General features: G+C 32.9%; 1 protein-coding gene across 4 annotated transcripts; it reads left to right on the top strand.

The window, feature by feature from the left end:
• Positions 1 to 1,582: 1,582 nt before the first annotated feature.
• Positions 1,583 to 10,757, top strand: LOC108320667 (membrane-bound transcription factor site-2 protease homolog). 4 transcript variants are annotated; one of them, XM_017552207.2, is made up of 10 exons: positions 1,583 to 1,742; positions 1,823 to 1,888; positions 1,978 to 2,044; positions 2,645 to 2,743; positions 2,916 to 3,019; positions 3,910 to 4,051; positions 8,291 to 8,371; positions 8,467 to 8,928; positions 9,058 to 9,378; positions 10,492 to 10,757. In XM_017552207.2, exons 1-10 carry the CDS (start codon positions 1,618 to 1,620, stop codon positions 10,654 to 10,656), a joined length of 1,632 nt encoding a protein of 543 aa, XP_017407696.1. In that variant the 5' UTR covers positions 1,583 to 1,617; the 3' UTR covers positions 10,657 to 10,757. The 4 variants fall into 4 exon arrangements, with proteins under 4 accessions (XP_017407696.1, XP_052728012.1, XP_052728011.1 ...); XM_052872052.1 differs by lacking the exon at positions 2,645 to 2,743 and having other exon boundaries at positions 1,587 to 1,742; XM_052872051.1 differs by lacking the exon at positions 1,823 to 1,888 and having other exon boundaries at positions 1,587 to 1,742.
• The last annotated feature ends 904 nt before the right edge of the window (positions 10,758 to 11,661 follow it).

An 11,661-nucleotide genomic window follows, 5' to 3' on the forward strand; every position in this document is an offset into this window, starting at 1 on the left:
TTATTTATAGATGTGGTGGTTATTCAACAATGACCTCTTAATCTATTGGGTGTCTACAATGCATTCCTCAATGACGTTTTGTAAGAAGAGATTTACATGGAGCAACCTCCCAAATTTGTTGCTCAAGGGGAGTCTTCCGGGTTGATATTTCGTCTTCTATGTTTTCTTCGCAAATAATTAACAATTTGGTGTCACTCGAGTGTAAAAGCCGATATTTTCACTAAGTCTTTATGGATTATATTAGTAATAGGCTTGGTACATACAAATTGTATACATCAACTTGAAGAAGAGTGTTAGATATATTATCTTTATTTTATATTTATTTTTTATCTTAGTTTGTTTGTTATTATTTTTTATTTGTATTTTGGGCTTAGTCCATATTTCTTCTATTATAAATAGAGGACTCTATGTGTATATTTAACAAAATTAAATTTATATATAGTTTTCACTATATTTAATAGAAGGCATGCAAGGATAACTTTATATGTTATAGGTTTAGATAATGTTTTTTTGAAAGGAAAATATTGGGAGAGTTGTTATCAACTCTTGCAAGAGACGATAATGATTAAATGCTTTCTTTGACATACACTGTTGTGGACGTTGAGAATAAAAAAACGTGAACTTGATTTTTAGAATGATTGATTGATAATTTTGGTGAGTTGCATGTTTTTAGTTTACAACTTTTACTTTATACGGATGAAAGGTTTTGTTTTTATTAAATACATTCAAATTTTATGAAGAAATTCTCTAGAAAAATTATAAATGTCTATTATGGAAGACAACAACCCACACACACTCTGAAGCGTACAAAACCGTCATGAAAGACATTAAAAAATTAAATGCAATCATTTTAAAATTTAGGATTTAATAATTTTTTAATATTATAATTAAGTCTAATTTTAATGGAAAGAAAATTAATTTAAATTACTTGTAAAAACATAAAAAGCATGAATTGAACTGCAATCAATAATTGCTAAGTTTGTTTTACAATTAGTTCAGAAATAAGTTTTAACCAACAAGTTTTGAGCATATAAAATATAATTACTTCTCTTTCCATACAATTAAATTCATATTTAAAATTCAGATACTACTTCTCTTTCTATACGATTCATTTCATATTTAAAATCCAGATATTCTATCCTATCTACTCATAATATTTTTCTTTTCTTAATAAAATGTTCTATTTTCAAATATTAATGAAACATATATGTTACATACATTTGTGTTATTCTTTTATAATAATAAAAAGTAAGAAAACTATTATTATAGTTATTATTATAATTATAAAATGAAATATAATTTTTTTAATTTTATTCAAAAGAATTTTTAATTGTTTTTCTAAATAATTTTTAATTAAAAATTTAAGTTTAAGAAAATAGTCAAATAAAAGACAATTGAATTTAAAAAGAAATAATTCAAAAGATAATATCGTTAAAATAATTATTTTAATTTAAAAAATTATTTAAAGGATATAATTAGAAAGCATAACCCCCAATTAGAAAAAATCCCCTGAATATAGCAACAGATAGATGATTTTAAATGTATTTAGATTATAAAAGATTAAATTAATCTCTTTAGGAGTTAAAAGGTAAAACTAAGAGAAACGCCATTGAAGTGATGGAAGAAGTTGAAGGTCGGCGAATAAGGAGATTTGTGCCTCAAAGGCTCTCACGCCGCCGTCTTCTCCCACTTCACAGTTCTTCCTCTTCCTCTTCCAACATTTCCAACACGGTTTCTTGCTGGTAAATCACCTTCTTCGATTGTTTCATTTTCCTCCATCTCTGTGCGCATAGAACTTAATTTGTGTAATGTCTAAATGCAGCTATTGCGACTACAAAATCTCCTCATTTAACATACCTCTATTTCTCTTGGGTCGCCGATACTCCAGGTCATATTTTCTGTTCGGCATGCGCGCACGGTTCTGCTTTTTATTCAATATTTCTTACACTTGCTTTGCTTGGCTTGTGTATCTTATAGGTTTTTCAAAATATGGTTCTCAATTGGGGTTGGCTTTGGCGTCTCTGCGTTATTTGGAGTTTCTGTGGTGAGAATTTTGGTGTTTCTTGATTTCCTTTTTCTTATTAAATGTTTGAGTCGATGGTAAATTAGTTTTAGCAAGGTGCAATACAGCGTCTGGTATTAGTTCTTGAATGGTGGAAATTGTTGTTAAGGTCCTTGAATATACAGTTATTCGAAACTCTAATCAATCCTTGAGTGTGTATTCCATTTGTCAAATTAGTTATCGAGATTTATGACGCGAGGACTAATTTGACTTGAGCAATGCATATTCAGGGAATCCAAGTGCAATTTTCATCATTGAATCACTAGTATGACCAGCCGTACGGTCTTTTTGGATTTTTTTTTTCATAGGCACTTCTAAGAAAAAAATGAAATAAACTTTTGCGTAAACCCACAAGCTAAATTTAGCTTATGCATAAACTATTTATAAAAGCTCTTTTATACTTGTTTCTCTAAATAGATTATCTTTTACTTTGTATGTATTGAGAATTTTGTCTCTTCTTCTAGAAGTACTTGTGTGAAATTTATTCAGGCTGGTAATCTTTGAGGGACTATTTTGGCTATTTGCTCTGAATATTTTCTTTTTTGGATTTCAATTAATTTGTATAGTACCGAACATGTCCAGATTCTTCTTTGGGAACTAGCCAGAACATTGCAACTCCTTGGTGGCGGCATTAAGCTTGGAAACTTTGCCAGTACCTGGCTGTTTGGTTTACCTCCTTTGGTTGGCAACTTTGTTTCTCCTTCCTTTCAAATTTAAATCAGTTTGTTATTTGTTTTTTGAAAGGAATAACAAAGACAAGGCAAATATGGCAGCACTAAAACACCCACATGGAAAATGTAAATAATCTTTTTCTTTCATGTGCTCAAGAACTTAATAACTGCATCTTATGCAGGTGCCCGGGTTAAGTTTATCACTTGCTGATGTTGGGTACGCTTGTGTTTCTACCATCATATCCGTCTCTGTGCACGAATTTGGTCATGCAGTTGCTGCCACAAGGTTAGTTGTCTTCACATCTTTTGCCTCTGACTAAAACTTTATATTATCATCTATTGTTGTGTTACTGTGTTGATAAACCTTTGGTTTGCTGTCATCTATATTACTTCCTCCTAAAGTATACAAAACATCTTCGTAGTTAGTTATCTTAGGTGAGTGGTTGTTTAAATACTAAATAAGCATTCCTTCTACTGAACTCCTGGTCAAAAGCATTCCTTTTCCGAAACTTTATCTAAAGCTGAAGAAAATCCATGATTTAGATGAACAAAATGAGAAATTCAACTATTTTGTGCATTTTAATTGTAGCAATTATTAAATTAATAATTAATCATTTAACTTAACCTAGTTTTGACAGAGAATTTTGGAGTTTGAAAAATGAAATTCACAAAGTATCTCAATAGTTGTCTAACATACGACTGTCATAATTACTAAATTGTTTCTTAATATTAGAGATATGATTTGATTACATTAAATAGGGAAATTTAATATAACTGACAGGGAAATATTAAAATATTTCCTATTATTGGTTTTGTTCGTTATTATTTTATCTCTTCTTCATTATACCCATGTGTGTACCCAACACATGAAATTCATTATAATGTCCTAAAAAACAATTTCTTTATTGTATATTTTATACGTTGAGGCTTTATGAATATATTTTGGGTGCTCCTTATTGCTGTTGAACATATTTTAGCATCAGTTGCAATTGTCATACATGTTTAAATCGTCATCGAGGGTGTATCTCTAATGGTCATTTTAGCTGTAAAGTTTTGTTATTCTTTTATTTAATATGTGACCATGCAAGTACAAGAATTGTATAACCCCGAATTTAGTTTTTGCTTGAAATGATGAAAGCTAGATTCTCATGATTTAACCTTTTCAATGAAAAGCAGTGAGGGAATACAAATAGAGTACATTGCCATCTTCATTGCAATACTATTTCCTGGTGCATTGGTTGCCTATGAATTGTTCCAGACTGTGCCTTATTGGACTGGCCTCCGTGTGTATTCTGCTGGCATTTGGCACAATGCAGTTGTAAGTTGAATAGAATAGGATCCGTTGATACCAGTATTAAGGATGGACACTTGAGCTACTTGATAACCTTTTTTTATATGTTCTAGAATTTAAAAAGAAATTGAAAATATATACTTGTTAAAGAAGGGAAAGCAATATGTACCATTTCTTGATTTGACCAGTTGAATTAAATTTGTCCTATTTCACTAAACTTTTAGCTCATGGCAGTTGCACTAGGTCTAGTTGTTTAAGCTTTTCAGAGTTGATCCTTGCTTGTTGCATCTATGGCCAACTATTATATCATTTTTTTATGTTTACAAGTAATAAAATATGATATACCAATCATAAAAAAATCTTTTAAAATCTATGGATCACCACTAAAGTTGCCATCATTCTGCTTCAGTGTTTTTGGAGTTGGTCACTACCCTATGCCATCCAAGGTTTTGATGATTTCAAGATGTGCCAGTTAAGCTTTTGATTGCCTTTAAATATGGTTCGTTCTGAATTGTCAATAACACACTCAATTCTAATTGTAAGGGGGAAACCGTTGAGGGAGTCTCTCCCTATTTTCTTGTATCTCTGTTTCTTTTTGTACAGTCTGTTCAATACCTTTTTCTGATATTTATTTTCAGATTCCGAACAGACTCCTCCAGGTGTTTGAGAGACCTGGTGATGGACTTCTTTAATCAAGAAGTCAAGAAAGCGTGTAAATCACAAGGAAAAGACTCTCACAATGAATAACCTCTTCTTATTCAATGAATGGAAGAATAAAATGTCCCGAAAACAATCAAGGAAGCCTAACCTCCCTCCACTAGACTAAGTTCCAGTAACACTCAACAAACAAAATACAATCTCAATAATCCTGCCCTTTACAACTAACTCCTTATTTATACTCCCCTTTCCCTCTAACTAACTGCTAACAGAAACTTTCTGCTTCCTGCCTTTATTCTTCCTCACATATACTTTTAGTCCTCTATCACCTGGCCTCTCACTCCCTATTCCACTCCTAAGCAACCCCACTTCTAATTCTTCCTTGTGGTACCCTCTTCCCCTTTCAGTTACGTCTCTAATAAGCTATTTTGTAGACTAGTTTCTGTTACTAACTGATTCAGGCATGCTGAGGCATCTAACATTGAATTAAACCAACTAGGTGAAATTATATACCTGTTAGGTTCCTAGGTAGAGGAACCCAAGAAAACTACTGTAAAACACCAAAGCTCACTGAAAAGATATGGTATTATTGATTCTAGGCACCCATAATAGGATGAATGCCTCCAAGGGACAAAGTTCCCTTCACACAGGATGGTAATGATCCTGTCAACAATTCTCTAGACATCCAAAAACATTTCCTACAAAGAACCCCCACTATATAAAGAAAGACCCACTCAACCTAACAACCCAACTAACAACTAATTTTGTAATCTATTTCCACCTATCATACACATTATATCCTATTATTACACACCACTGTAGAACAACCTTGTCCTCAAGGTTGGAACAATGAAGCTTTAAGCATGATCTCATGGCTTTAAGCTTTAAGCTTTAAACTTGAACCTACTGGCTACTGTCCGCAAATTCGGGTTTGGAGGCTTGGGTGGTGGTTGATATGAGAGAATTGTTGACTCCTTCTGTTCCATTAATGATAAGAACTGCTTCCAACCAAAAGACCTGAAAAACTAGTGACTTCTTGCATGGGTCAAAAATGTACCCTCCTTAGAACCCATTAGATGGGCAAATCCAGGCTCAATATAGTATGGTTTTGAAATCAAGATTAAACCATGTACAGAGACCCGAACCTGTAACATTTTTGAAACACCTGGTTGTCCCTTCTCATTCTCATGGCCAGACCCAGTGTTACGTAGACTAAGGTAAACTTTGCCCGAACTATATTAATTTTGGTTGAGCTGAAACCTACCAAAGTGGTAGTAGACTTCCGAGGGTACAGTAGGATAGCTACTTGGGAAGAAAACATCAACAAGGAATAGGCCATCATGATATGGTGTCCCCTCTACCCTAATAATTACTGCCCTAAAAAAATCTATTATTGATTCATAAACACTAATAAATATTGAATCCGACAAATCCTCCTCCAAAGACTTCCACTCTTGGATTCTTTTAGCCCAATTCTGTGAAATCCCCAAAATTTCATGTGACTTCATCGACATCAACAACACTTTTGGCAGCTGCTCCATTATTTCCAACAAAACTTGATTTAACAGTACAACTGGATAGTGGCTGAAAATGAAAAATTTTCTTCGACCACATATCGTTTCTAAATCTAGTTATAGGAAAATGAAATGACGATCCAACCAAATTTGAATGATTCACAGTGTTAATTCCATGTACTGTCAAACTCTCACATAAAATTTCCACACTCCCAATCTGTGTTACTGCTGCCAGAACTCTCACATAACATGCTTCTCCTGTTCCCTTCAGCTATCTTTTGTAGAGTTGTTGCCAGATCTTCCCAAGAGAGGTTCTTGGATTTTTGGTGCTAGATCTTGAATCCCTGGACTACATTTTTTCATTGTTTGGGTGTACTTTTTTGATCCTTTGGTGTTCTGAACTTTAGAAGCATTTGTTGCCCTTGTTGTTTGACCTTGGGTGTCAGTCCCTTCATATGTGGACAACTCTTTTCCTTCCACCCATGGAAAAATTAGTTCTTCCTCACCCTTCCTAGTTCCATCAATGGCATTCTCTTCTCCTTTCTTCTCCCAATTGATTGAATTTTCTCGTCCACCTGAGGGTTTCTTTGCTTTCTTGTTGTCTTGCAGAAGTTCCTCTCTTCTTCCCTTCTTGCTCTATAAACAGACTTAACTGGGTCGCTCCCTGACACCACTCTTTAAGCCCCAGGCCTCAACAATTTTTCTCTCTCCTCATATGGTCTACTGCTTGTGGATATCTTTCTTCCTTCTTTTCTTCATCATTAGCCAAGAACTTTCCTTCTTCAGAGAATTTCTTGCCTTTCTTGATGTTTTACAGACTATCTTTCTCAGCATCCATACCTGTTTTTCCCTTTTTCTTTCCTTTCATGACAAATTTCTCACTTCCTTCTGGGCCCTTTCTGTGATTCTTGGATTTCTGCAGCATTTATTTTATTTCTTGGATAGTTCTTCTCCATTCTGCTATTACCCTTTTTTATTCGCTGGCCCACCGCTCCAAAGTATTGACTCTTCCTTCCATGCTTCTACCACTTCTTGATCCGGTAGGTCGGACCAATTTGTTAGATTCCTAGGTAGAGGAACCCAAGAAAACTACTGTAAAACACAAAAGCTCATTGAAAAGATATGGTATTATTGATTCTAGGCACCCAGAATAGGAAGAATGCCTCCAAGGGACAAAGTTCCCTTCACACAGGATGGTAATGATCCTGTCAACAGTTCTCTAAATATCCAAAAACATTTCTCTGCCTACAAAGGCCCCCACTATATAAAGAAAGACTCACTCATCCTAACAACCCAACTAACAACTAATTTTGTAATCTATTTCCACCTATCATACACATTATATCCTATCAATACCATATAAGTATTATATGATCAACTAAATAATAAACTGACATAAAATCTTTGTAAGATGCTTAGGTAAATTTATATATTAGCATCAAAAGATCATATTGTTCTGCAAAATAAATAATAATAATAATACAAATACGAAATTAACTGAATTAAATAATTTTATATTGATTAAATTTGCTTAGGATGTACCATATAAAACAGAAACTGCATAGAAGTTACCAATCAATATATCACTGACACAGGCTTGGGTTCAATAGTGGTATTTTTGTTAAAATATTGAAATGGTCTTCAATCCAACCATGACTGGCTGTGCGTGGTTCAGATGGTTTGAACCTGGTGTGACAGTTCAATGATCAGTTTTTAAATACTGATTTTAGTTGCTAGACTGAACTGATCAAAGAACTGGTTCACGGTTGAATCAGTTGGCCCGACTAGCCTAGTCCAATTTTCTTAATTGTGATGATATCTATACCATAACTCCAGAATAAATACAACTCATCAAAATCTTGCATGAAAATAATCCTGTATGATGATATTCTAATAGATCTTAAGTAGCGCAATGTGAATTTTGGAAGAAATCTTCTAAAGTTAATTAATTGGTGTAAGTTTCATTTTGTTCTGCATTGGTGTCATTAGATCTTGAGTTTCTATTCTTATAATTTTGGGTGTATCCATGTCTTTAGTTTGATTTTTAATGACCGAGATTGCTAATTTCATTTGTACACCTTCTACAATTTTCTAGTGTTGTGCGGCTTGCGGACTGGCGTTATTCTTCTTGCCCTTGATCTTGTTTCCCTTTTACACCAGTGGTCACAATCCCAAGGTACTTTTTTTAAAATCATTTTAGGTTTATCATTTTGTTTGGTTCTCATATATCTTGCCCTTTCTTTTTGCATGTTGGTGGCTACATGGGAGCAGGTTTTGAATGTACCCCCAACCTCACCTTTGTCTGGTTATTTAGCTCCTGGTGATGTTATTCTGTCGATAGATGATGTAACCATCAGAAATTCACAAGAATGGTTAAAGCTCAATACGTTGACATATAATGTTAAGCTTAATAATGTAAATCTTTCTCATCGCACTGGAGAATTGGAGACTGTCAATAAAATGAAGGGTTATTGTGTCCCTAGTTTTATGATGGAAGAAATCAAAATCACCAAATGGCTGGGAAATCAACATGTTTGTCCCGGTGAACTTACTGCCTTTGTAAAATTATGCTCCTCTAATGTTACACTTCATGATGGTCAGAATAAAACTGATCTTTTGAACATTGGACGGAGTATGTACTGCATAAATGCTAAAGATGTCGTCAAGCGTAATAGGTGTGGTGATGACAGGGGACTAGCCACATTAAGGGGAGGTGGCTGTACGTGCCTTCAGGTAGACAATTGTTTTAACGTTTATGAACTTACTAATTTATGCCAATGTGTCTACTCTGTTCCTTTTACACTATACCTCGACATTTAAGATAATAACTAGCAACTGAATGTTCTTGGATATTTTTCACAGGATGAATTTTGTTTAGCTCCAGTTCAGGAGCCTGGATTGGTGTGGGTTGAGATTTCATATTCAAGTCCTTCTCATGAATGTTTGTCACATGAACAAAACAGATTTCCATTTTCTAAGACTTCCGGCGTTAAGGCAACTAATTGTGGTGGGACTTTTATTTTTGTTGGTGATGTTGTCTCTATGGCACATTCAATTAAGCTAACATCGTATCAGCCTCGATGGGGACCACAAATTGTTGCATACTTTCCAAGTATACTGGAAAGGATATTAATATGGACATTTCATACCTCTCTTGCGCTGGCTCTTTTCAATGCTTTGCCTGTAAGTGATGGACATTTTTCTTCCTTATGTTAGGCATTACCAAGCATATACAAGTAGATATTATCCCTGAATACAAGTTATCAGCTCTAGATGCTAGTGTGATATAGAAGACTATCTATAACTTCACCTTTACAACAACAAGCTGTTGAATGAAGATAAAAGAGAGGCTAACTAAAAAAATGAAAAATTGCTGTAGTTGCTAAGCTTTTTTGCGTAAGTTAATATTAATTATATTTTAGAGTATAATTGACGTTCAGTGGATTATTAGAATACATGTACCCTTCTGCATATTGTGATGAATTTAAGGGGTTTGTAGTCTAGTTATAAGTTCGTTGGGTTCTAATTAAATAACACCGTAGTCCTTCTAAAAGGTGTTACTAAAATTGTTAACTGTATGCTCTTTTTGTTGCTTCCAGTGCTGTTTTAAGGATTGTTTTGGGGAGAAAATTAGATCAGATTAATAGATAAGAAAACAACAATAGTCACTTTACTTTTTAAGTTAGGTTTATTTTTTTTAAGTTAGGTTAAATTAATATGCAATTCAATGAAATATTTGACAATTTTAAATTGATACCTATGTTTTAAAAGACTATAAATGGATCCTTAAATATTTTCAATTAGTTCTCAATAAAATTGATTAATTAGTTCAAATACATACTTACAAACGTTAAGAGAATTATTTAAAAATCTCAAAATAGTCCACCGTCATACAAATTAATTGGACCATTATGTTAACAGTAAAAAAAGTAAGAATATGAAGACAGAAATATTCATGTCTGGCCATCTCGCTTTATGTTGCATAGTTTTCACATTTTCTTGAGTAATTACTGTTTAGACAAGGATAACGTGTACTTCATAGCAAAAGATCTAGAGGAAAGGAGCTTGGATTGTATTTATCTCAATCTGCTCATTGTTAATCAAAGAAACTGCTAGTTTTTCTATCTTTTGCTAGTTGACATTTGAAGAAAATGATTTGGTTTGTTTAAACTGCTTTTATTGATGGAATAACCAAGATTGAAAGGAATGTAGAATATGTGAAAGCCTTTTGAAGTTTACTTAGAAGATTCTATTATGCTTCTATTGAATTTCCTCTTATAATGATGATATTATCAGGTCTATCTTCTGGATGGTGAATATATTTTAGATGCAACTTTATCCTACTTTACTTCGCTAAGCTCCAGGAAGAGGAAGAAGGTTCTTAGAGTATGCCTTTTTTGTGGGTCACTTTTTTCTATTATTGTCTGTTTCCGAGAACTACTTCAGTTTTATTTTTTTTAATATCATCATCTATTTAAATTTTTCTTTGATGTGTATGGGAACAGCCTCAACACCACCGTGTAAATATTTGGTTCGAAATCTAGATTAACCAACTTTTCACACCCACACTGAAAATCACGTAACTTTTAACAATTTTATATTCTAATATTTGAATTGTAATTACTAGTTACCGTATTATACTAATTCATAAATATTTTGTCCTGTACTTGAAATTTTCTGACATTTGTGTATGTGTATTTTGGAATCTACAATTAACTTCAAATTTAAAGAATTATAACATGTTTAAGTCTGTTTTTATTTATCAAATATATCGTTATATTACATGTTTATTAGATAGTTTAATGTTACAGGATGGATCAATCTAAAAATGTAAATATACTTTCAATAAAAAATAATTTAGTAAGTATCTCAAATGAAGGTAATTTTTTCATGAATGTATGTATCTTAAGCCTTTAATCTTAAACGTATAAAGTTCAAATTTCACTTATTTGTATTCAAAGGTTAATATTTTATAATGACAGTAATGAAATTTGAATTTATCATTTCGTACAAACTATTCAAACTTTTATGGCTTGAGTTTTTTTTTTCTCAGCTTAGCTGGATGAAGTAACAAAAATCTCTTTTAGCACCTCATAGGAAGGTAAGAGTGATGTATAAGGAGGAAAAAACAATATAATTAAATATTATATTTGCAAGAGTTTTGGTCTTTTTATACCCATCATGGGGTGCATAAAGACATCATGAGGGTGCAGAAAGTCTTTGTTCTAATATTTTGTTGTGATGCTTTTGAACTTATCTGATATAAACTAGACTTCATCTCAAATGTTCTGAATAATTTTCCTCCCATTTTATCTACAAATGCCATCAGGGATTATTCGTTATGACTCTTATTTGTGAAGTTGGTCAATCATCTTTTTGAAATTTCAGAACCAACTTTTTCAATGAAAAATCTTTCTTGTATGTTATCTTCTAATCTTTTCAATGGGAGAATATGATCGATCATAT

The sequence above is a fragment of the Vigna angularis genome, chromosome 1, assembly GCF_016808095.1.
Source record: "Vigna angularis cultivar LongXiaoDou No.4 chromosome 1, ASM1680809v1, whole genome shotgun sequence".
In the NCBI taxonomy this organism is placed as follows: Eukaryota; Viridiplantae; Streptophyta; class Magnoliopsida; order Fabales; family Fabaceae; genus Vigna; species Vigna angularis.